The sequence below is a fragment of the Ranitomeya variabilis genome, chromosome 2, assembly GCF_051348905.1.
Source record: "Ranitomeya variabilis isolate aRanVar5 chromosome 2, aRanVar5.hap1, whole genome shotgun sequence".
Taxonomy (NCBI): Eukaryota; Metazoa; Chordata; class Amphibia; order Anura; family Dendrobatidae; genus Ranitomeya; species Ranitomeya variabilis.
The window spans coordinates 969,074,515-969,101,590 of record NC_135233.1 but is presented as its reverse complement, the minus strand read 5'-3'; the positions used below and the strand labels follow the sequence as shown (position 1 = coordinate 969,101,590).

Below are 27,076 nucleotides of genomic sequence, written 5' to 3'. Positions count from 1 at the left end.
CCCGATGCTGTAGATTGGTCAAAGAGTGCAGTACATGCAATGTGAGGATTCACAAGTCTGCACTACATATTGTTAAATTGTCTCTCCTTTTGTATGGGGTGTATGTGGCACTGCAGTACATCACTTTAGGTAAAGGAGGTTGAGCTGCAACACCAGACATGGCCTTTAGACTGAAGTGGTGCTGTTTCTGGAAAAGCATACTTTTTTATCTAATTCTGGCTAACCCATATAATTGTGTCCCTTGCTTAGACAATAAGGCAACCGACATTAGTCTTCTTTAATGTCATCACTTTCTGTATTGTCTTTCTAAATTAGTATTACTAGTTAGGCTACACGCACACATGTGTAAAATATAACGCTATAATTGCAATTTTTAAAACGACATAACACTTTTACATCAATCTTTGCAAATCTCTTAATTATGTTAAGAATAAGGTTGTATTTTGTGACACTGACTCCTTATTTACATAGTCTCTATATACACACACATATACAGTATATATTCATTTCATAGTGTAAATTATCTCTACATAAAAATAAAATATTATGAAACATTCTTTACAAATAATGAGGTATAGTTATTAATGATTGTTAGAGCGTTCTTCCATTCAATCATTCGTTTATCAATTTGTTCATAAATTTTACTTAATTTAGGCTTTCTTGTGATGTTTTACATATACAATTCTTAAAAGGGTTGTCCGGCCTTAGGCTACAAGTCTGCAGTCACTCTATGTGACTGCAGACTTATAAAGCCTCGCATTGTAGTCACTGCTCTCTGTGGGGATTCTCCTGTGAAGGGTGCGGTGGGTGAGTGATGGCAAGTATGCAGTTTGCATACGTGCAGTTGAGTGCTGACTAGACATGCATGGCCTCTCTCAATGCAAACTTATTGAGCAATGCAGGACACATCTAGTTGGAATGTGGCTGTAAGTATGCAAATTGCCTGCTTGTGGCTACATGACCGCCCACTCCTGGCAAAGGCACTGGACAATCCTTACAGCACGCAATGTGAGGTTTCAAAAGTCTGCAGTCACATTGAGTGACTGCAGACATGTAGCCTAAGGCCAGACTACCCATTTAGGCTATGTGCACACGTTGCAGATTCGTGTGTGGATTTTTCCTCACTGTTTTTGAAAAATCACTGCGTTTTACCTGCGGATTACCCGTGGACTTGCAGCGGATTTCCAGTGTTTTTTGTGCGGATTTCACCTGCATTTTACCACCTGCTGATTCCTATACAGGAACAGGTGTAAAACGCAGCGGAATCCACACAAAGAGTTGACATGCTACGGAAAATACAATGCAGCGTTTCCGCGCGGTATTTTCCACACCATGGGCACTGCGGATTTGGTTTTCCATAGGTTTACATGGTACTGTAAACCTGATGGAAAACTGCTGCGAATCTACAGCGGCCAATCCGCTGCAGATCCGCAGGCAAATCTGCAATGTGTGCACATACCCTTAAAGGGAAACTGTCAGCTTGATAATACTATGCAATTTATGCGCTGCCAGAACTAAATAAATGCATCCACAGTTTTATGGAAAAAGATTCAGTCTAACATTTATGTATTTAAATCATTGCTCAGTCTGGACTTCATAATAAAGGAGGTGGTCCTAATCAATAATTCACAACCTTCCCTTGATAAATGTGTATACATATATAGCTGTTGGTTACTGTTTAGGACCACCCACTAGACTCCTAAGGCCTAAATCAGTAGGGATTTCAATGAATAAAATGCAAGTTAAAATGTTTTCTTTCCCCATAAACCTATACATTAAACTGTTCGGCATCTAATGTAATATGATACTGGTAGAAGAAACTGCATGTACAATGTGACAGCTTCATTTTAAAAGTCTGTCTCGTTATCATACTATCCATTATACTAAATTATACAATCTCTTTATACAGCAAAAGTTTAGTGGCCACTGGTTATGTGTTGTAAGTTTTGTAGACTTTTGATACTGGACAGAAGATGTGATTAAAACGACGAAAGTGAACATTCATTTCAAGGCTCCGAGGCCAATTGTGTTAACTCAAAATCTTTTAATAGTAGCAATTACTATTTTAGATGTGTCTAATGTGTATTTCTTCACGTTCACTGGAATGCAACGAGTTTTTCAATGAAGCATTGAGGTGCTCCGATGGACGATATGAAAGTGTACTCAACTTCGTGTTCACGCTTGTATGTGACCTAAGTTTTGGTGGTATGTTTTTCAGAAGCTGCAGAAAGTGTTTCCTGAAATTCTTCCCAAAAAAGCCATACAAAAAAGGGTTCAAACAGCTGTTGAAGTAGGCGATGCAAATAGTGATAGGCATTCCGGTGTCTACAATGTCTTCAAATTGACAGTTTTCTATTATCTGAAACTGAATTAATATATCCAAGAAGGTAAAAACTTGATGTGGAAGCCAGCAGAAGAAGAACACCAGAACAATGGCCACAATCATCTTAAAGATGTCATCATTCCTGGTCTTGCCCCTCTGACCATGGAAGGTGGCCTTCAGCGTCTTACAAATCAAGGTGTAACTTGTTAAGATGATCAAAAAGGGAACAAAGAATCCAAGAATATTCTTTGTTATGTTCATCCCAGTCAAAACTGTTTTTGAAGAGTTGGTGGGATAGAAGAAAGCACACACTGTGATGTTGTCCTTGAGGGGTACTACTGTGCGATATATGAATGTAGGTAGGCTTGCCAGACATGCAATGATCCAAATGGAAATACAAATGATCTTACCGACCATTATTGTCCGGCGAATACGGGATATCATTGGATGGACAATGGCTATATATCGGTCAATGCTGAGGCAAGTAAGCAAAAATACAGTGGTGTACAGATTAAAGGTGACTGCTGCTGCGGATAGTTTGCACAAAAAGTTGCCGAAGGGCCAGTTATAGTGCATGGCTGTGTAGGCTGCCCATAATGGCAATGTGATCACAAAACACAAATCAGCAATAGCTAAATTCATGAGAAAGATGCTGGCCACTGTCTTCATCTTCATGTAACAGTAAATCACGATGACAACAAAGCTGTTTCCAAAGACTCCGATAATGAATATTGTGCTGTAGATTATTGGAACAGCAATGAATATGTAATTGTGTCTTCCTGCAGTGAAGCACGAAACTTCCACCTGATGTGATGAAATATTCTGCATCTTGAGATTTGTACGTTTTACAGTTTTCTTCTTTTCTCTTAAACCTTAAAAATAAGCACAAAAGCAAAATTATTAATGTCTTCGGATTCATAAGTAGTTGAATGACTTGGTACAGTATATTATCTTCATTTCTAAACATTTCTTTTGACTATCAATTTGTTATATACAATACATATAGGTGTGCACAGTAGAGCCACATGCAAGAAGTTATAGAAAGTGTCATATTTGTACTAATAAACTGTAAACTCCGTGTGTGCTTCCCACTGGTGCTTCTTATAGTGCGGTTTTAGGTCAGATTTCCATTTAACCATCGGATCAGTTTTCTTGTGCTGTAACCGATACCAACTGATGTTGCTTTGACATCAGTTGTTATCAGGCTTTTTCACCAGTTTCTACTGCAAAACTAGTAGGCAAAATAAAAAAAACACAACATATAGTGTTTTCTCATCTGGATTCTGGAAGAGTCGGGTGTAACCATTGATGCACTGGATGTATGTTAATGATGCCTTGGCAAACTACGGTATGTATCCATTCTTGTATTATTTTCCTTCCAGTATTTCAATGTCATGCTAGAATAGAAAAAGTTGGATGACCGTATAGTTAAAAAGAATGCCTTACAGAAATATACAATTCTTCTAGGAAAACATAGTTCACTGCTGTGGTATTAAATGAAGTATGGTATGGTGTATTTATTGTTGGATTTATTTTGTATAAAATTACAGACATACCACAGTGTTCCATAAAGTTCAGTGAAGACATTATATTTTCCGGGATAATAAATTGCCCAATACTGTCAGTGTAATGTCTTAAAAAAAAATAATAACATTTTCATGGAAACACATTTAAAGAGGGTAAAAGTGAGTAAAATAAAAAAGAGGACTTTTAAACACATAAAAAGTTGTTAACTTTACTCTTATTCTTTTCCTGTTGCTCCCTTGATAATTCCATATTTTTAAAATCCTCTGTATGGTTGCAGAAATATGGGCATTTTGATTTATTACAATTTTTTCAAAATCTTTACCAAGGAGTTTTTGCTCACATGGTAGTAATTCAGAGTTACGAGAAGAAATAGAGCCAAATAATCCTGTGAGCAACACCACTTTGGCAAAGACAATAAAAATTAGCAATAAATTAAAAAAAGCCCATATCTCTGGAACTGGATGGCAAGTTGTATAAAAAAGACAAAAATTGATGAGTCAGAGAAGAAATAAAATAAGTCAAAAAACTTTCCACTCTTGACTTCTTGGTGACAAGTCTACATAAATTATCAACTAATTTTTAGTTTGATGTGGGTCCCACTCAGGTATGGACCGAGGCTGAAATTCAGCCCTGGCATTTGAAATCACACAGGCCCATGGTGTCCCTGCCCCTGAGCACCAGATGGGATATATTACTAATATTACTCTGGATGGTGGAAAGCAAGATTTTCTACAAGACCAATATTTCTAATGATACCCGGGGTAAGTGACGGAGTCAGTGACTTTGTGCTCCATTACAATTCTTAACAGTATGGGTGTCTTGAGAACATCTATTCTTTTAACAACATAGCTGACAAGGCAGCCCATGACCAGAAAGGCCCTTCTGGCATTTGCCAGAATTGCCAAATGGCCAGTCCGGCCCTGGTCCCACTCTTGGGACAGCCACCCATTGAAAGAATAAGACACTAAGGAAATGAAGTGAGAAGAGCACAACATATTACCTATGTAATGTTTTAGATGCTATCTCCATCAGTGTCATGTACTTTGGTGTATTTGTGACAAGCAGCTTCATTCAACTCTTTCTGACCACAATTCTGAAGCCACAGGAATAACAGATAGAATGTGGGACACAAATCAACATTTTGATATACAGTAGGGCACCAGTGATGGAACCAGTGTTGGAACCCTCAACAATCTAAAAATTATTTCCTATTCAGTGGATAATTTATTTTAATAATTTATATCGACTGGAATACCTCTTTAACAGATTATTCATTGAAATTTGGAGTTTACATAGTATTCATTAGAGACTGGTAAATAAATAACCTAGCAGAACTAGATAGACTGCCTACCAGTGGCCACTCTGGTGCCGTGTGACCCTACAAGACCCAGTGTGATCATATTTCGTAGAGGTGTAACTTGAAGAACTGGCAACACATATCACCTTTAACACATTCATAGCTGCGTTGTACAAATTATTATTTGTCCATCAGGCCAAGTGACATTGGACTTGACAATCCGTTTCATGTCAAGTCTTTATGGTCTATAAATATGGTTCACTCTCTGGCTTCAGCATTGGGACATATCCATATGAACCTGGTGCAAATTTTTGGTCCACTATTGCTGGTAGATTGGTACACCAATGAGTAATTTTCTAGAGAGCTATGATGGAGGGGTCATTATTATTATTCCAGTCTGCGTCCAGAAACAAATGTTTGTGCTAATATTCTCCATTTGCGAATAACCCCTGATGTCTCTAAAGAGATGGCGGTACTGTAACTAAATGAACATCATCCTGTAATATGAACTATAGTACTCAAGTAAATGAATCTTTAATTTCATTTTCATTTAGGTAGACACTTATATTCAATGCGCAATATTGTAAAGAGATAATTGTCTATTATATTAAGTCAAGAGGCTGAGAAACAGGATGCTTTATGTTAATGTGATTGTCATTTAATATTGGAGCAAAGATGAATAATCTTAATTTCTGAAGCTGCTCTTTTGTGTTTGGCAATAATTCTTGCTCTACAACCTGCCATGCTGGTTATATTTACGATAATTATATCCATAACTATATTCCTGTAGCCAATGACCCACAAAACACTGCTGATTTTTCAGCTTTATCTTACCAGTGCTCAAAGATACTAATTATAGAGCAGCCGAAAAGAACAGGTCTCCAGTTTCCAGATCTCTGCTTGAGAATCTGATGTTGTTGAAACACCTGGCAAAACGTATTCTTTACATGTAACTAGTGAATGAAGTTATCAAATATAATTTGATCATTAACCCCTTCATGACCCAGCCTATTTTGGCCTTAATGACCTTGCCGTTTTTTGCAATTCTGACCAGTGTCCCTTTATGAGGTAATAACTCAGGAACGCTTCAACGGATCCTAGCGATTCTGAGATTGTTTTTTTCGTGACATATTGGGCTTTATGTTAGTGGTAAATTTAGGTCGACAATTTCTGAGTTTATTTGTGAAAAAAACGGAAATTTGGCGAAAATTTTGAAAATTTTGCAATTTTCACATTTTGAATTTTTATTCTGTTAAACCAGAGAGTTATGTGACACAAAATAGTTAATAAATAACGTTTCCCACATGTCTACTTTACATCAGCACAATTTTGGAAACAATTTTTTTTTTTGCTAGGAAGTTATAAGGGTTAAAATTTGACCAGTGATTTCTCATTTTTACAACAAAATTTACAAAACCATTTTTTTTAGGGACCACCTCACATTTGAAGTCAGTTTGAGGGTTCTATATGGCTGAAAATACCCAAAAGTGACACCATTCTAAAAACTGCACCCCTCAAGGTGCTCAAAACCACATTCAAGAAGTTTATTAACCCTTCAGGTGTTTCACAGCAGCAGAAGCAACATGGAAGTAAAAAATGAACATTTAACTTTTTAGTCACAAAAATGATCTTTTAGCAACAATTTTTTTATTTTCCCAAGGGTTAAAGGAGAAACTGGACCAGGGACGTTGTTGTCCAATTTGTCCTGAGTACGCTGATACCTCATATGTGGGGGTAAACCACTGTTTGGGCGCACGGCAGGGCTCGGAAGGGAAGGAGCGCCATTTGACTTTTTGAATGAAAAATTGGCTCCAATCTTTAGCGGACACCATGTCGCGTTTGGAGAGCCCCCGTGTGCCTAAACATTGGAGCTCCCCCACAAGTGACCACATTTTGGAAACTAGACCCCCCAAGGAACTTATCTAGAAGCAAAGTCAGCACTTTAAACCCCCAGGTGCTTCACAAATTGATCCGTAAAAATGAAAAAGTACTTTTTTTTCACAAAAACATTATTTTAGCCTCAATTTTTTCATTTTCACATGGGCAACAGGATAAAATGGATCCTAAATTTTGTTGGGCAATTTCTCCTGAGTACACCAATACCTCACATGTGGGGGTAAACCACTTTTTGGGCACATGGTAAGGCTCGGAAGGGAAGGAGCGCCATTTGACTTTTTGAATGAAAAATTATCTCCATCGTTAGCGGACACCATGTCGCGTTTGGAAAGCCCCTGTGTGCCTAAACATTGGAGCTCCTCCACAAGTGACCCCATTTTGGAAACTAGACCCCCCAAGGAACTCATCTAGAGGCATAGTGAGCACTTTAAACCCCCAGGTGCTTCACAAATTGATCCGCAAAAATGAAAAAGTACTTTTTTTTCACACAAAATTTCTTTTAGCCTCAATTCTTTCATTTTCACATGGGCAACAGGATAAAATGGATCCTAAAATTTGTTGGGCAATTTCTCCTGAGTATGCCGATACCTCATATGTGGGGGTAAACCACTGTTTGGGTGCACGGCAAGGCTCGGAAGGGGAGGCGTGCCATTTGACTTTTTGAATGGAAAATTAGCTCCAATCGTTAGCGGACACCATGTCGCGTTTGGAGAGCCCCTGTGTGCCTAAACATTGGAGCTCCCCTACAAGTGACCCCATTTTGGAAACTAGACCCCCCAAGGAATTTATCTAGATGCATAGTGAGCACTTATAACCCCCAGGTGCTTCACAGAAGTTTATAACGCAGAGCCGTGAAAATAAAAAAATAATTTTTCTTTCCTCAAAAATGATTTTTAGCCCAGAATTTTTTATTTTCCCAAGGGTAATAGGAGAAATTGGACCCCAAATGTTGTTGTCCAGTTTGTCCTGAGTACGATGATACCCGATATGTGGGGGTAAACCACTGTTTGGGCGCACGGCAGGGCTCGGAAGGGAAGGCACGCCATTTGGCCTTTTTGAATGGAAAATTAGCTCCAATCATTAGCGGACACCATGTCGCGTTTGGAGAGCCCCTGTGTGCCTAAACATTGGAGCTCCCGCACAAGTGACCCCATTTTGGAAACTAGACCTCCCAATGAACTAATCTAGATGTGTGGTGAGCACTTTGAACCCCCAAGTGCTTCACAGAAGTTTATAACGCAGAGCCATGAAAATAAAAAATAATTTTTCTTTTCTCAAAAATGATTTTTTAGCCCACAATTTTTTATTTTCCCAAGAGTAACAGGAGAAATTGGACCCCAAAAGTTGTTGTCCAGTTTCTCCTGAGTACGCTGATACCCCATATGTGGGGGTAAACCACTGTTTTGGCACATGTCGGGGTTCGGAAGGGAAGTAGTGACGTTTTGAAATGCAGACTTTAATGGAATGCTTTGCGGGCGTCAGGTTGCGTTTGCAGAGCCCCTGATGTGCCTAAACAGTAAGGAACTCCCCACAATTGACTCCATTTTGGAAACTAGACGCCCAAGGGAACTTATCTAGATGTGTAGTGAGCACTTTGAACCCCCAAGTGCTTCACAGAAGTTTATAACGCAGAGCCGTGAAAATAAAAAATGTGTTTCCTTTCCTCAAAAATATTTTTTAGCCCAGAATTTTTTTATTTTTGCAAGAGTAACAGGAGAAATTGGACCCCAAAAGTTGTTGTCCAGTTTCTCCTGAGTACGCTGATACCCCATATGTGGGGGTAAACCACTGTTTGGGCACATGCCGGGGCTCGGAAGGGAAGTAGTGACGTTTTGGAATGCAGACTTTGATGGAATGGTCTGCGGGCATCATGTTACGTTTGCAGAGCCCCTGATATGCCTAAACAGTAGAAACCCCCCACAATTGACCCCATTTTGGAAACTAGACCCCCCATGGAACTTATCTAGATGTGTGGTGAGCACGTTCAACCCCCAAGTGCTTCACAGAAGTTTACAACGCAGAGCCGTGAAAATAAAAAATCATTTTTCTTTCCTCAAAAAAGATGTTTTAGCAAGCAATTTTTTATTTTCACAAGGGTAACAGAAGAATTTGGACCCTAATATTTGTTGCCCAGTTTGTTGTGAGTACGCTGATACCCCATATGTGGGGGTAAACCACTGTTTGGGCACACGTCAGGGCTCGGAAGGGAAGTAGTGACATTTGAAATGCAGACTTTGATGGAATGGTCTGCGGGCGTCACATTGCATTTGCAGAGCCCCTGATGTGCCTAAACAGTAGAAACACCCCACAAGTGACCCCATTTTGGAAACTAGACCCCCGAAGGAACTTATCTAGATGTGTGGTGGTGAGCTTTTTCAACCCCCAAGTGCTTCACAGAAGTTTATAACGCAGAGCCGTGAAAATAAAAAATAATTGTTCTTTCCTAAAAATTATGTTTTAGCAAGTAATTTTTTATTTTTGCAAGGGTAACAGGAGAAATTGGACCCCAACAGTTGTTGCCCAGTTTGTCCTGAGTACGCTGGTACCCCAAATGTGGGGGTAAACCACTGTTTGGGTGCACGTCGGGGCTTGGAAGGGCGGGAGCACCATTTGACTTTTTGAACGCAAGATTGGCTGGAATCAATGGTGGCGCCATGTTGCGTTTGGAGACCCCTGATGTGCCCAAACAGTGGAATCCCCTCAATTCTAACTTCAACACTAACCCCAACACACCCCTAACCACAACACACCCGTAACCCTAATTCCAACCCTAACCCTAATCCTAACCCTAATCCCAACCGTAACCCTAATCCCAACCCTAACCACAACTGTAACCCCAACACACCCCTAACCCTATCCGTAACCCTAACCACAAGCCTAATCTTAACCCTATTTCAAACCCTAGCCCTAATTCCAACCCTAACTCTAATTCCAACCCTAACCCTAAGGCTATGTGCCCACGTTGCGGATTCATGTGAGATTTTTCCGCACGATTTTTGAAAAATCTGCAGGTAAAAGGCACTGCATTTTACCTGCGGATTTACAGCAGATTTCCAGTGTTTTTTTGTGCGGATTTCACCTGAAGAACAGGTGTAAAACGCTGCGGAATCCGCACAAAGAATTGACATGCTGCGGAAAATACAACGCAGCGTTTCTGCACGGAATTTTCCGCACCATGGGCACAGCGGATTTGGTTTTCCTTAGGTGTACATGGTACTGTAAACCTGATGGAAAACTGCTTCGAATTCACAGCGGCCAATCCGCTGCGTATCCGCGGCCGATCCGCTGCCGATCCGCTGCCGATCCGCTGCCGATCCGCTGCGGATTCGCGGCCGATCCGCTGCGGATCTGCTGCTGATCCGCTGCGGATCCGCGGCCGATCCGCTCTGTGTGCACATGCCTTAACCCTACCCCTAACCCTAACCCTACCCGTAACCCTAACCCTACCCCTAACCCTAACCCTACCCCTAGTTCTAACCCTAGTTCTAACCCTAACCCTAGTGGAAAAAGAAAAAAAAATATTTTCTTTATTGTATTATTGTCCCTACCTATGGGGGTGATAAAGGGGGGGGTTATTTATTATTTTTTTATTTTGATCGCTGTGATAGAACCTACCACAGCGATCAAAATGTACTTGTAATGAATCTGCCGGCTGGCAGATTCGGCGGGCGCACTGCGCATGCGCCCGCCATTTTCCAAGATGGCGGCGCCCATGGAGAAGACAGCCGGACACCGGGAGGGACATGGAAGCTAGGTAAGTATGGGGGGGTGGGATCGGAACACGGGGGGCAGGATCGGAGGACCAGGGGAGCGGACAAGAGGACCGGGGGAGCAGACAGGAGGGAGGAGGGGAGCGGACAGGAGATCGGGGCAGAAAGGACGACTGGGGGGGCGATCGGTGGGGTGGGGGGGGGCAATCGGGGTCTCCAGCCATGGCAGATGCTATTGCAGCATCGGCCATGGCTGGATTGTAATATTTCACCATTTTCATAGGTGAAATATTACAAATCGCTCTGATTGGCTGTTTCACTTTCAACAGCCAATCAGAGCGATCCTAGCCACGGGGGGGTGAAGCCACCCCCCCTGGGCTGAAGTACCACTCCCCCTGTCTCTGCAGATCGGGTGAAAATGGAGTTAACCCTTTCACCCGATCTGCAGGGATGCGATCTTTCCATGACGCCACATAGGCGTCATGGGTAGGATTGGCACGGGTTTTCACGACGCCTACGTGGCGTCAAAGGTCGGGAAGGGGTTAATCATTTCAAATAAATTCACTGAATCTTCAGGTCTTCTACTGCCGAAGTGCACTCAGAGTAAGTAAAAATTCTAAAAAAGCATGTTCAATTTAAATTCCATTCTCTGCAAGCCGGGGTATGACCTCCCTTTCCTGAGCTGGACATTATATTTAAAGGCTTCCCCAGACTGGTGTCCATAGTTCGGGACCTGGTCCTTTTATCAGCCCTTATTCACACACTGAGGTCATCTCTGACACATGGTAAGGTTTTTAATTTTAGATAGCATATCATCGTCCCGATCAGGGTCACCTTGTCGTTGGTGGGATGGCTTTTATGCTACTTTTGATCAAAAACAGTATTACTAAGAACCCTGTGTTATTTAAATGCTCTTTTGCTTTTTACATATCTAGTTACAGCAGGGGTTTTGCTCATTTGGTGTCTTGTAGGTTTTGTGTTCAATTTAAGTTTTGCATTATCATTTACATAGTAGTGCTCCCCCAAATTCATCCCTTCTTAATGCGTTTTTTTTTTTACACACATGAAAAGGTATTCTCATCTTCAAATATGGACATAATTGGAAACTGCTTGTAAAAACAAGCCACCTTCTCATTAACTATTTACTAACATTTGAAACACTATTCATGATATCATTGTTTTTCCATTTTTTGTGTGTACAGCTCACTGCCTAGGGGTCTGGAGCAGTGCATATAACCTTTTATCTCTCAAGCTTGTAAGCAATGCACTGAAGCTGACTGAGATCATTAGTATAACTCAATAGGGTGTGCTCACAGTTACGTAGGTGCTCAGGAGAAAAAATAAATCTGTCAAATATGATGAACTCCGGCACTCAAAATCAATCTTTATGCAACAAAGTTTTTATTCATGAAAAAAGGAAAGATGAATACAGACACCTTTACACAACATTTCGGCTAGCATGCCTTTTTCAAGCTAAGTCTGTTTTTTACAAGTAAATAATGTCCTCCTTAGATAAGCAGTATCAGGTCCCACTTAAGTATGCCGGGAAAGGGAGTCCGGTATTATTGTCCGGGTGGCGTGAGCCGAGTGAAGTCCGGGTGGCGGCGTATATCAGCGCTCGAAGGTGGCGAAGATCATTAGAGCACACCATTAGCTCTCGATCCGGGCCAGTGTCAGTGCTAATGCTCACCTCCGATGCTACAAAAGCAATGCTGACTCATGTATTTGCAAATAAAATGCACAGTCAGAACCAGTGTAATAACAACGCTGTTGGTCAGTCAGTCAGACATGACCACCCATGAGCATTGAGGAATTTGGCTGGCTGGGGAAAATTGGGCTACTGAAGGGAGAAGATGGGAGAGCTTTTTAATAAATCAGTAAATTTGCAGAGAATTGATAAATGAGAGTAAATTGTGGTTAGAGAATTACCTGTTACATTCAATGTAGTGTATGATACGGGTAATTTAGGAAAAAATACAGCTTACACATCAAAAGTTAGACCACAGTGTCTGGTAATATCAAATATTGTAGGTGATATCTTAGTTTTGGTAAATCTTACTTCTTTAAATTGGTTAGGACAAAACTTATCCATACATCTGGTTAAGGCATATTGATGCAATAGAGGGATTCCACACATTGAAGAGCTGCTTTAACGAGTTTCTACCAGGACCCAACTAGATCTTGCATTTGATAGCCAGGCCAATACATTTATTGTAATGCTTTGTCTCCTCTGCAGTTAAGTTGCATAGGAAATATGGATTTTCCTGCTATTTCCAGTGATAACAGTCAACATCTTGGTGCATAAACCTATCCCAGAAGAAAGGGTGGTCCATAATGAACAACTCTTTCAAAGTGTTGGATCAAAAATTTATGAGACTAGAAAAAAAGAGCTTCATATATTCTTTTTAGGTTAGGGTCACACCACCATATTTTCTCCCATCTGAGAGAATTGGGTTGATCATGCTAATCACATTCCAAACAATATCTGATTAGAGTGCGCTCATAGTGTGATCCAAACATCTCGGATGAAGAGAGGATGGGAAAAAAAAGACGTCATATTCTCCATTCTGTCAGGCCGTGTCATCCGAGCACAGTCAGATTTTTTCCACAGACACATTGACTTGCATGGCCGAGTGCAATTCGAATATTGGATGCAAATCAAGCATGCCAAATTTTTTACTCAGACAGACTCACTCAGACATGTGCACGGCTCCATAGATTAACGTTGGTGCAAGTGCGATCCAATGTTTTGTCGCATCACACTCAGACTAAAAAAATGGTTGTCTGCACGAGCCCTTAAAGTTGTCACGGGCATGCTGCATCTAGCTACAGAAGGTCTCTGCATTTGGCTTTGCAGACATGTTCTTAACCCTTCTGACTCTTTGACCCAGTGGCAACCTTTCTCCGGTTCTAATTGACACACCTGGACCTGAGTGTTTATAGACTCCCAGCCTGCTGCTGGGTGTTACCGGTGATATTTCCATTTCCCATTGTTGAGGCTTGGAGCTATAGCAGTCAGCTATCTTCTTATTTGGTGTTGCTGGAGGACGTCTGTGCTACAATTCTGAGTCTACTAAAGATAAGTGTTCCCCTTATTCATCTATCCCAGCTCTCTTTAGTGGTAGTGGGGACCAACTATTGCTTGCTCTGTCATTCCCTTAGCAGGGCTTATCACCAGGGCCAGGCAGGGATTGGGTTCCTACTCGACGATAGGTGCAGAACCCATATAGGGACATTTAGGGCAAACAGGGTGACTGTAGACCTGCCTAGGGGTCTCCACTCCCCCTTCTCTAGTGTTGATCTCCCTTCCCCTCTTCCCTTTGTGTAGCACTTAGTCTTTCCTACACTGTGCGTGACAAAAGCAGCTTAAGCGCATTGGCAAAGTACTGAGATGTACACAGGAAAACGTCCTGTTCATTCATTTGATCATCCAACTTTCAGCTATTATTTGTAGAGACACTTTTCTAAATCTGCATTTTCAAAGTGATTGGAGTTTAGATATTCAAAACCCCAAAATAACAATTTATCATCCTTAATCTTAGTAAAAAAAAAGCCATGGAAAATATTAGTGATTTGAAATGTATCCTGTCCCAAATAGCCATCTCTCTATTTATATATTAACACATTAAGGCCTTGTGATTGGCCTTGTAGATCACACACAAATGACATTACCTCTTACAAAGCCCCTGGGCTATAATTAGGATGACATACTATTTGAAATCCACCTATAAAACAGCTTTGCTCAAGTGATCAGTGTCACACATAGGAGAAGACGAAATGCAGGGAATTCAATTATGTCTGAAAGTTCACCTTTCATTCCAATTAAAAGCTAGAAAACACATGGGAAGTGAGGGCTCCTTGGTTACAACCTACCTGATTAATGTTCTTACAAATCCTATAATTTGAGATGAGAGCTGGGAATTAGGAGCTTTTGTTTTTAACCAGGATGCAGTCTACAGTCCGCAAGTAAATCTCTAACTTTTACAATTAATCAGACAAATGAAAATAATAAATGTATTAGTATTATTAACCCCTTGGCATCACAGAACATTTTGAACTTTTTTGCAGATCTTTTTTTTTTCAATTTTCTATTTGTCACGTTCCAGGAGACAGACCTTTTATATTTTTTGTGACATAGTCATGTAGGTGCTTATTTTTTTCACGACTGTTTATATTTGTCGGTGGCATCATTATGGGGTATATGTAACTTGTTAACTACATTTTATTAACTCTTTATAGGAAGAAATATGAACAAAACAACAATTCTGTTACTTTTTTTTCATTATGAATTTTGAAATGTCGCTGGGAGTAAGCATATCGCATACTTGCGGTCATATGACTGCAAACTTTGTGCCAAACCTGGACAACGGCTTTAACTTTAAACTGTGGATTAGTATGATTATGGTAATAATACATTTGCATAGTTTTATGTAGGGTTTATTACTTTTGTATAATTAATACACTCTGAAAATAAATTACTTGTTTTTGGGTTGCCATGTCCTCAGAGCCTCTAGTTTCACTATTTTCCATCAGCAGAGCTATATGAGGACTTCATTTTTGTGGAATAAGATATAGTTTTCATTGATGACAATTTGTGATACATGTGACTTTTTCATCACTTTTTATTTCACACTTTGGGAGGCAGAAAGAACTAAAAGCACTTAAAGGAAACCTGTCATCTGATTCATGCTGTCCAAACCATGGGCAGAATGAATCCGAGCCTTATATATTTTTCTCTGGAACACTTGTGTGTTTCAGAGAAAAATATACTTTAAAGAGCTGTCGAAGGACCATAGTAAAGAAAAGTTTAGTCCAGCTTCTCACAGTTTTGCTCCAGGTGACTTATATGTCTTTCTCTATCTGTAAATTAGAGACCTTTCAATCGCCTGCAGCAGCAGGGGATTAGAACATGCAATACTTTGATCACATTAATAATACACCGTACAATATATGTCATGCAGTGCATTATCTAACCTATCAGTTTTCGCCTGACAGTGGGATCTGATTGGGGGATATTGCAGCCACAAAGGCCATTGTCACGCCTTCTATCTCCATAGCAATATGTAGCCACCATACAATCATATTGTGTTTGTGCCAATGAGTGGACAAAGGTTGCAATCTCCCTTTGTAAATCTCTTCGCATGCTTCTTTCAATACTGATTGAGGTGTTAACCCTATCAAAAAAGTGGCTGCAACATGTCCATTTTTACCAAGGTACCTACTTTGAGATATCACAGCAAACAAAGAAGTGTAGACAGCGTCCAATCAAGGTATTGAATTAAAAAGATTAAGTCTATTCCACCATAAAAAGCACAACATTTCAACCCAAAGTGGGTCTTTTTCAAGTACTCGGGTTAACGTCAGATAGATGAAGTGAGCTCATTGGCTGTGCACTCCTGGGACCTTTCTGATGGCACCGTGACCATTGAGAACTTTCTCACGCTTGCAGTGCAATCAGACAGGTAGTAGGAATTAACAGGGGGAAAAGGGAGACATTGAGCACATGTTTCTCAGTATATTTGCTGGATGACAGGCTGTATGGTCACATCATGCAACTATGCAGCCTGCCATCAAGATGTAGCAGAGCTAGACCTGTCGTTAGACAAATAGATTATTTATCATCGTCTCTGTTGAAAGGTGAGCAATATTGTTGTTTTTATTTTAATTCTCTTGCAGAAGACAATGGCATCTGTGGAATGGGCGAAGTCGTAAATATGGTTTAATTAAGAATATTAAAAGAGTCCAGCGTCGGACTGGGGTGTCTGGGGCCCACCAGAGGATTGGACTCTAGGGGCCCACCCTACAGCTATATGCAAATATCTGTCATTATAGTGGAGCATCGGCTGTAAAACACCGGCGGCTGCTGCACATCTACCGTAAAGCCCAATAACTGGGATGTATAATTACGGTAGTTTACATTAATGGGGTTCTTGGTTAAAACAAGTTGTCACTGATCCATGGGCTCCACAGGATAGGTGATCGCTTAGATCCGACCATTACAAATTGCACTGATCGGAAGAATGGGGAAGTTTTATCCCTGACAGGACACTTTTATCACTATTTTAAAATGCAGCGGCAGGTGGGATTTCTGACCGCAGCTCCATTCATTCTCTTTGGGGCTTCCAAAAAAAAACAAGTGCAGCCACTGAGGGAATGAATGGATTAGTGATCTAGTCGGACATGCCACTCCAGTCTAATGGGGATAAAAAGTTCCACATTTTGCTGAATGGGTCCAAGCAGTCAGACCCCCACCAATCAATACGTTATCACTAGTGTTGAGCGATACCGTCCGATACTTGAAAGTATCGGTATCGGAAAGTATCGGCCGATACCGGCAAAGTATCGGATCCAATCCGATACCGATACCCGATACCAATACAAGTCAATGGGACTCAGGTATCGGACGGTATTCCTGATGGTTCCCAGGGTCTGAAGGAGAGGAAACTCTCCTTCAGGCCCTGGGAACCATATTAATGTGTAAAAGAAAGAATTAAAATAAAAAATATCGCTATACTCACCTGTCCGACGCAGCCGGGACCTCAGCGAGGGAACCGGCAGCGTTGTTTGTTTAAAATTCGCGCTTTTACTTGGTTACGTGAGGTCCCGGCTTGTGATTGGTCAGGGCGGCCATGTTGCCGAGACGCGGACCAATCACAGCAAGCCGTGACGAAATTACGTCACGGCTTGCTGTGATTGGTCCGCGTCCCGGCAACATGGCCGCCATTAACCAATCACAAGCCGTGACGTCACGGGAGGCTGGACATGCGCGTATTTTGAAAAGCGCGCGTGTCCAGCCTCCAGTGACGTCCCGGCTTATGATTGGTCACGGCGCCATGTTGCCGGGACGCGGACCAATCACAGCAAGCCGTGACGAAATTACGTCACGGCTTGCTGTGATTGGTCCGCGTCCCGGCAACATGGCCGCCATTAACCAATCACAAGCCGTGATGTCATGGGAGGCTGGACACGCGCGCTTTTCAAAATACGCGCGTGTCCAGCCTCCCGTGACGTCCCGGCTTGTGATTGGTTAATGGCGGCCATGTTGCCGGGACGTCACTGGAGGCTGGACACGCGCGCTTTTCAAAATACGCGCATGTCCAGCCTCCCGTGACGTCACGGCTTGTGATTGGTTAATGGCGGCCATGTTGCCGGGACGTCACTGGAGGCTGGACACGCGCGCTTTTCAAATTACGCGCATGTCCAGCCTCCCGTGACGTCACGGCTTGTGATTGGTTAATGGCGGCCATGTTGCCGGGACGTCACTGGAGGCTGGACACGCGCGCTTTTCAAAATACGCGCATGTCCAGCCTCCCGTGACGTCACGGCTTGTGATTGGTTAATGGCGGCCAATTTGCCGGGACGTCACTGGAGGCTGGACACGCGCGCTTTTCAAAATATGCGCATGTCCAGCCTCCCGTGACGTCACGGCTTGTGATTGGTTAATGGCGGCCATGTTGCCGGGACGTCACTGGAGGCTGGACACGCGCGCTTTTCAAAATACGCGCATGTCCAGCCTCCCGTGACGTCACGGCTTGTGATTGGTTAATGGCGGCCATGTTGCCGGGACGTCACTGGAGGCTGGACACGCGTGCTTTTCAAAATACGCGCATGTCCAGCCTCCCGTGACGTCACGGCTTGTGATTGGTTAATGGCGGCCATGTTGCCGGGACGTCACTGGAGGCTGGACACGCGCGCTTTTCAAAATACGCGCATGTCCAGCCTCCCGTGACGTCACGGCTTGTGATTGGTTAATGGCGGCCATGTTGCCGGGACGTCACTGGAGGCTGGACACGCGCGCTTTTCAAAATACGCGCATGTCCAGCCTCCCGTGACGTCACGGCTTGTGATTGGTTAATGGCGGCCATGTTGCCGGGACGTCACTGGAGGCTGGACACGCGCGCTTTTCAAAATATGCGCATGTCCAGCCTCCCGTGACGTCACGGCTTGTGATTGGTTAATGGCGGCCATGTTGCCGGGACGCGGACCAATCACAGCAAGCCGTGACGTAATTTCGTCACGGCTTGCTGTGATTGGTCCGCGTCCCGGCAACATGGCCGCCCTGACCAATCACAAGCCGGGACTTCACGTAACCAAGTAAAAGCGCGAAATTTAAACAAACAACGCTGCCGGTTCCCTCACTGAGGTCCCGGCTGCGTCGGACAGGTGAGTATAGCGATATTTTTTATTTTAATTCTCTTTTTTACACATTATTACATTAATGTTGTTGCGATACCCGATACCCGATACCACAAAAGTATCGGATCTCGGTATCGGAAATTCCGATACAGCAAATATCGGCCGATACCCGATACTTGCAGTATCGGAATGCTCAACACTAGTTATCACTTATCCTGTGGAGAGGTGATTACTTTTTTCCACAGGAAACCCCCTGTAAAGGTACCTTCACACTAAACGATTTACCAACGATCACGACCAGCGATACGACCCGGCCGTGATCGTTGGCAAGTTGTTGTGTGGTCGCTGGGGAGCTGTCACACATACAGCTCTCCAGCGACCAACGATGCCGAGGTCCCCAGTGTAAACATCGGGTTACTAAGCGCAGGGCCGCGCTTAGTAACCCGATGTTTACCCTGGTTACCATTGTAAATGTAAAAAAAAACAAACAGTACATACTCACATTCCGGTGTCCATCAGCTCCCTCGCCGTCTGCTTCCCGCACTGACTGAGAGCCGGCCGTAAAGTGAAAGCAGAGCACAGCGGTGACGTCACCGCTGTGCTCTGCTTTTACTTTACGGCTGGCACTCACAGTCAGTACGGGAAGCGGACGGCGAGGGACGTGTGACAGACATCAGAAGGTGAGTATGTACTGTTTGTTTTTTTTACTTTTACAATGGTAACCAGGGTAAATATCGGGTTACTAAGCGCGGCCCTGCGCTTAGTAACCCGATATTTACCCTGGTTACCATTGTAAAACATCGCTGGCATCGTTGCTTTTGCTGTCAAACACAACGATACACGCCGATCTGACGACCAAATAAAGTTCTGGACTTTCAGCAATGACCAGCGATATCACAGCAGGATCCAGATCGCTGCTGCGTGTCAAACACAACGACATCGCTATCCAGGACGCTGCAACGTCACGGATCGCTATCGTTATCGCTGCAAAGTCGCTTAGTGTGAAGGTACCTTAAGTGCATCTCTGCCGCTGTGTACAAAGCATTAAAACTCTAATGGAAATAAAGAATCTTCTCCTAATTAATATCAGAGAGAACAAATTACCACCATACACAACACAATCCACTGTACCAAGACCAATAATACCACATACAAGAAGAAACACCACCACACCATGACCAGACCACATAGTGACCGAATAATACTACATACAAGGGACAAATACCACCGCACCATGTCAAGACCACATATTACCACCACTTGGTGACCAAATAGCACATACAAGGGACAAATATCACAACACCATTTCCAGACCACATATTACCACCACATAGTGACTGAATACTACAATACTGATCAGAAATAAAAAAAACAAAACACAATACTATCACCATAAGGCTGCCATCACACTAGCAGTATTTGGTCAGTATTTTACTTCAGTATTTGTAAGCCAAAACCAGGAGTGGAACAATCAGAGGAAAAGTATAATAGAAACATATGCATGACTTCTGCATTTATCACCCACTCCTGGTTTTGGCTTACACATACTGATGTAAAATACTGACCAAATACTGAATGTGTGACGGCAGCCTAAGTGACATTATACACAGGAGATCTGTACTTAGTATGCAGTGTCTGTGTAGAGGTAATACAGAGATCACTGGTGGTATTATACACAGGAGCTCTGTATAGGTTATACAGTGATCACTGGTGACATTGTACACAGGACCTCTGTATATAGTATACAGTGTATAGTGTCAGTGCATAGGTAACACTGACTCACCAGTGACGTCTCTAGGTGAAGTCCTTCATCTTTCATCCAGCACAGACCGCCATCATTTCTTCCAGCCAGGACTTGTTTCTGCAGGAAATAACACAGTTATCTCGAGCTCCGCTTGCAGAACACATTACTTCATTTTTCACAACTTCTACATTACACCACATGGAGAAAAAAAGGCGATATAGTGTCACTCTGCACAGTAACAGGACCGCCCCCCCATTTAAAACAGTATACTCAAAAAATAAAATAAACACATCACTGCAGTAATAATATCCCTTAATTAGCCCCTATGGTAATAATATTCCCCACCCTGGCCCCGTTTATCTCATTCCTGGCTCCAGCCATATGTTCTCGCATCCTGCCCTCATGAGTATCCATTCTACCCCATATGATCTCCCCATTCTGCCCCATTCTGTCTCCATCGTATCCATCCTGCCCCATGATCCAATCCTGCCCCATGTCTTTCATTCTGCCCCGCATCTACATTCTGCCCATGCCTCCAGTCCAGCCCCCAGTGTGTCCAGCAATCTGCCCCAGTGTGTCCAGCATATTACCCCCAGTGTGTCCAGCAATCTGCCCCAGTATGTCCAGCATTGCCCCCAGACAATGTGTCCAGCAATCTTCCCCAGTATGTCAAGCATATTGCCCCAGTGTGTCCAGCATATTACCCTCAGGTTGTCCAGCAATCTGCCCCAGTATGTCCAGCACTGCCCCCAGTGTGTCCAGCAATCTGCCCCAGTATGTCCAGCACTGCCCCCAGTGTGTCCAGCAATCTGCCCCAGTGTCCAACAATCTGCCCCAGTGTCCAGCAATCTGCCCCAGTGTGTCCAGCACTGCCCCTAGTGTGTCCAGCAATCTGCCCCTAGTGTGTCCAGCAATCTGCCCCAGTGTCCAGCAATCTGCCCCAGTGTCCAGCAATCTGCCCCAGTGTGTCCAGCAATCTGCCCCAGTATGTCCAGCACTGCCCCCAGTGTGTCTAGCAATCTGCCCCAGTGTGTCCAGCATTGCCCCTAGTGTGTCCAGCAATCTGCCCCAGTGTCCAGCATTGCCCCAGTGTGTCCAGCAATCTGCCCCAGTATGTCCGGCACTGCCCCCAGTGTGTCCAGCAATCTGCCCCAGTGTCCAGCAATCTGCCCCACTGTGTCCAGCAGTCTGCCCCAGTGTGTCCAGCAGTCTGCCCCAGTGTGTCCAGCATATTACCCCCAGTGTGTCTGAGTCAGACATAAAGAAAAAAAAAGAAAAGTAAAATCCTCACCTCTCCCCTTCCCAGCGCAGGTCCGGTGCACTCAGCGTCTCTCCGGATCTGCAACGCTCAGGACAGAGAGGCTGAGCGCGCAGTGATGACGTCATCGCACCGTCTGCCCTGAGACGTCGCAGAGTCAGAGGGTGCTGAAGACGCTACAGCTGCCGCAGGAACCAGGAGAGGTGAGTATTAGAAGGGGGGCCCGATGCCAGCGCTGGCGTCGGGGGGGGGGGGCCTGGTGGCGGTCGGCGCCGCCCCTTAGATTTAAAGGGCCCGCGTCTCTTTTTTTTTTTTTTCTTCCTCCTCCTCCTCTCTGGGTCGGGGGCCACGAGGCATTTCACCGGTATCCCGGTGGGCCAGTCCGACGCTGATCAGGTGCACCGATGGGCAAAAGAATGATGTGCACGCATGTCGGCGCCACATGTTAAATGCAGGTGTCAGAGATTGACAGTGGCATCTAACATGCGCCATACATGTAAGACGGATGTCATGAAGGGGTCAAATACCTGAGGGCCCCCTCCCCACTGTGTCACGTAATTTCCTGAGGCTGAGGGCCCACTTCCCCAGATGGGAAATGGTGGGAGAGGTGAGACCCACAGTAAATTAAGAGACAGTGGGGAAGGGGGACCACAGGAAATTAAACATTTTCTATGGGGGACCCCCACCTTGTGTCACCCTTAGATTGCATGGGGGGGCCTCCACTAACTACCTCAGTGGCTGGAGAACTATGCTGCACGCTGCCTGCAGGCATCATCTATGTTACTTACACATTACTGCCTGCAGCCAGTCATCATAAATGTCCCTCAGCTCCAGTCTCCGTCTATCTATTGCTGTGCTGCTTGTGCAGGACAGCCGACCAATCACAGCACAGATCATTGCCTGAGGTGTGCTGTGAGGTCACACAAAGAAAACTAATGCTGATTGGCTGCATATTAGCCAATCAGCATTAGGCCACCTCTGTCCACACTTTATGATGAAGAGCTGGAGCCTCAGCCCAGTGCAAGAAACAGGTGACTGTGGTGGGTCAGCTGCTGTGTGCGTGTGTCTCCTCTCTGACTGCCTCACACAGTCAGCTGTGCCTCTGACTGTGCTGGCTAAAGTGAGGTCGGCACACACTCATGCTGCGCACGGGCCGGCTCTTAGCAGATCAATGGAAGTCGGCAGCGCCAGCAGGTGATGTGAAGGAGCTGCCGCGCAGCTGCACTTCACATCATTTGTTCCACACAGCCTGCGCGCCGATGCTGGCTATAAAACAAAGTGGGCACTGCTTGGTGCACACTATTGGCATGCAGGGCAGGGAGAAATGAAGGAGGCAGGAGCTGGGGGCGGGGCCCACCGGAGGATTCTCTGGTGTCCCGGTGCCCCAGTCCGACACTGAAAGAGTCTGTGTCATTCTTTCAATTAAAGGGTTTTATTCTGGGTGTCTATGTTTTTATACAATTTGACGATGAGGTTAGTAATGAGGGTTTCTTATTGATGCCTCTCCATTACTAACCTCTGGGCTTGATGTCACCTGACAATACAAAGGTGACATCAACCCCCCAACGCTACAGGGCAAGTGGGAAGAGTGAGGCTAAGTACCAGAATTGGCACATTTTATAGATGCAACTTTTCCGGGGTGACTGAGAGCTGATGTTTTTAGTCTGGGGTGGGCAGTATCCGTTGCCCCATCCTAGGCTATTAATATCAGCCCACAGCTGTCTGCATATCCTTTGCTGGTTATTAATTATAAGGGGACCCTATGACTTTTTTGGGGGGTCCCCCATTTAAATAGCTAGTAAAGGCTAAGTATAAAGCTGTGAGCTGATATTAATAGCCTGAGAAGCTCCATGGGTATTAGCCCCTTCCCAGGTTATAAACATCTGCCCTCAGCCATCGGCTTTCTCTCTGCTGGCTAAGAAAAATATGTGGGAGCCCACACCATTTTTTTCTCAAAACTAATCTTTTAATAATTAAAAACATGTACAGTAAGCTACACACACACTGTACTAATTGTATGTGTCACTGACATCTATATATCTATCTATTTTATGTGTAGTTACTGTATTGCAATTCATCTATTCTATGGTGTCGGGTCCCCGTCTGATTTTACAGTACGTGGCTGCTGAATTGCCGGCTTTTCTACTTTCTATCTATCTATCTATTTATCTATCTATTTATCTATCTATCTATCTACGTATCTAAAGGGTAGGTATAATTTTTTTTTTTTTTTAATTTATTTTTATTTTGCATTATACACATGCAATTATGAAGGGAAAAATGTATCTTAGCTTTTTTCTCTTTAAAAAAAATTAGGTTTAGTTTGGTAGGTCTTCTTATAAATTCCGTAAAACTGGCGCAATAGTCTGACAACTTCATTCCCAGATACCATATGCGAGACAGAAAGGCTGCATTCATCTTCTCGATGCTGTTCCCATTTAGGTTTAGCTCTTTCCCATCCATTTCAGCTTTTTTCTCCCAGACCTGTTTGTTGGGTGGAGCAGAAAAATCTTCAGCTTTCCCATTGACTGGCATTGGATTCGTTATTCGGTACGAATACATGGATATTAGAAAGTATTTGTGCCGATTTTTCCAAATCCAAACATTTCACTATCTGCTCATCACTACTAATAAGTAGTGTTGAGCGATACCGTCCGATACTTGAAAGTATCGGTATCGGAAAGTATCGGCCGATACCGGCAAAGTATCAGATCCAATCCGATACCGATACCCGATACCAATACAAGTCAATGGGACTCAAGTATCGGACGGTATTCCTGATGGTTCCCAGGGTCTGAAGGAGAGGAAACTCTCCTTCAGGCCCTGGGAACCATATTAATGTGTAAAAGAAAGAATTAAAATAAAAAATATTGCTATACTCACCTCTCCGAGGGAACCGGCAGCGTTGTTTGCTTAAAATTCGCGCTTTTCTTTCCTTACGTGAAGTCCTGGCTTTGTGATTGGTTGCGTCGCAGTCACATGGGCGACGCAACCAATCACAGCAAGCCGTGACGTAATTTCAGGTCCTTAAGGATTTTAAAATTACGTCCCGACTTTGTGATTGGTTGCGTCGCAGTCACATGGGCGACGCAACCAATCACAGCAAGCCGTGACGTAATTTCAGGCCCTTAAGGATTTTAAAATTACGTCCCGCGCGTGTCCAGCCTCCCGTGACGTCACGGCTTGTGATTGGTTGCGTCGCCCATGTGACTGCGACGCAACCAATCACAAAGCCGGGACGTAATTTTAAAATCCTTAAGGACCTGAAATTACGTCACGGCTTGCTGTGATTGGTTGCGTCGCCCATGTGACTGCGACGCAACCAATCACAAGCCGGGACTTCACGTAAAGGAAAGAAAAGCGCAAATTTTAAACAAAGAACGCTGCCGCTTCCCTCGGTAAGGTGCAGGCTGCGTCGGAGAGGTGAGTATAGCAATATTTTTTATTTTAATTCTCTCTTTTACACATTTTTACATTAATGTTGTTTCGATACCGATACCCGATACCACAAAAGTATCGGATCTCGGTATCGGAATTCCGATACCCGCAAGTATCGGCCGATACCCGATACTTGCGGTATCGGAATGCTCAACACTACTAATAAGTATAACCCACAGTTCTGCGCAAAACTTGAATTGACCTCTAATAAGTATGCATTTGATATTATACTTCTTAATGTCGAATTTTTATGTAAAGAAATGGACGCATTGAGGAGAATTCTCTTGGAGCTGGAGGGTCAATTGACAGAACTAATGACAGAACAAGAGTGGGATTCACTTAGATCCAAACTGAAGACTAATCTTATGAAGTTCAGGAGTGCCTTAGTAATGCAGAAGACTACAAGATGGGCCGGGTATTTAACTGAAAGTCTATGAATCAGTCAGCATCTTGGAGGGGTAAATTCACCCAGATGCGGAGGTGGCAAAAACCTCCAAGAAGGAACCCACATGATTTTGGCTTCACAACAGCAGATTCTGGATCAACGGATGACTCCAGAATGGGTCTATCTACTTTCAACTTTTATGGGAATAAGAAGATGGACAGGGTCTCAACATCAAGAAATGCCGCAGAGGGGGTTGCAAATTTAGGAAGAATGATCACTTACCCTATGAACCGCATGGCATCACGAATGTGATTGAATGCTTCCCATGCATGCACACTAGACTGTAGAACCTGTGCAAACTGATTGGATCTCGGTTACCTAGGTAATTGGGATGCCTTTCTTTGATTGGATGGGATAACACACAGCTTCCATTGGATTGTTACTCATGTGATTATTGAATTGTTATTGCCAGAAAATGTACTAATTACAGATGTATATGGTGGGAGGTGATTGTTTTTTTTTTGCTTCCAGGACCTTTATCTAATGATGCCTTTATATCATTAATAGATTCTCACATTGGGTGTATACAAAATGTCTTATTTATAACATGTATGGAGAGTTTTTTTATCTGTTATATATGGATATTTGTTATTGATCTGTATGTACAGTGACAAGCAAAAGAGTAATAATGTTGTAAACTTTTGACTTTTAGGCTCTATATGTCACCATTCATGTCTGCTTCAAAAGTTCTACTGTCATCATTTTATAGACAATTATCTCAGCGGTCTCTTGGCTTAGAAAATTGCTGAACTGCATTTTGTGAGTGCCATGACAGATTGAAGAATACAAAATGCAGCCCGTTAATCCATTCAAAAGCCAAAAGGTTGACGTCCAGGCAAAATGTTAGAGTCAACATGTCGGCTCATCACAAGGTCTATCAGTTCTGATGTGACAAACATAGCAGTGCAGGTGGTTGTTATGATTTGTAATAATGAGATGTCAGATGTCCATGCAAGCATTGTGACACACGCATTACACAAGTCTGGAATGGTGGTTCGAAAAAAGGTGGAGAAGCTTTGACTTCAATATCAGCATAGGAAGCATCAGCTGGAGTTTGCAAAAAATAATGAAAAGTGGACAGTAGAAAATTGCAAATGCGGTTACTTGGAGCAATAAGACAAAAGTCAATATATTAGGCTTTGATGGGTGCAAATGGGTCTGGAAGAATCAAGGGAAAAATGGGCTAACAGATCGAGATATTGAAGGAACTGTCAAGTTCGGTGAAGGAATCCTGATGATATGGGATTGCTTCACAGCCAAAGGCATTGAATACTTTACCAGGATCAATGGTGGTTTCAATGC

The 27,076-nt window shown here is 43.3% G+C and overlaps 1 protein-coding gene across 1 annotated transcript in view; it reads right to left on the bottom strand.

Annotated features, from left to right (window-relative positions):
- Positions 1 to 244: 244 nt before the first annotated feature.
- The window catches only part of AGTR1 (angiotensin II receptor type 1), a 140,664-nt gene continuing 113,832 nt past the window's right edge, over positions 245 to 27,076 (bottom strand). The window contains exon 3 of the mRNA XM_077290822.1: positions 245 to 3,195. Within this exon, the coding sequence (XP_077146937.1) occupies positions 2,066 to 3,151 (1,086 nt within the window). The 5' untranslated portion in view covers positions 3,152 to 3,195 and the 3' untranslated portion in view covers positions 245 to 2,065. The remainder of the gene's footprint in view (positions 3,196 to 27,076) is intronic.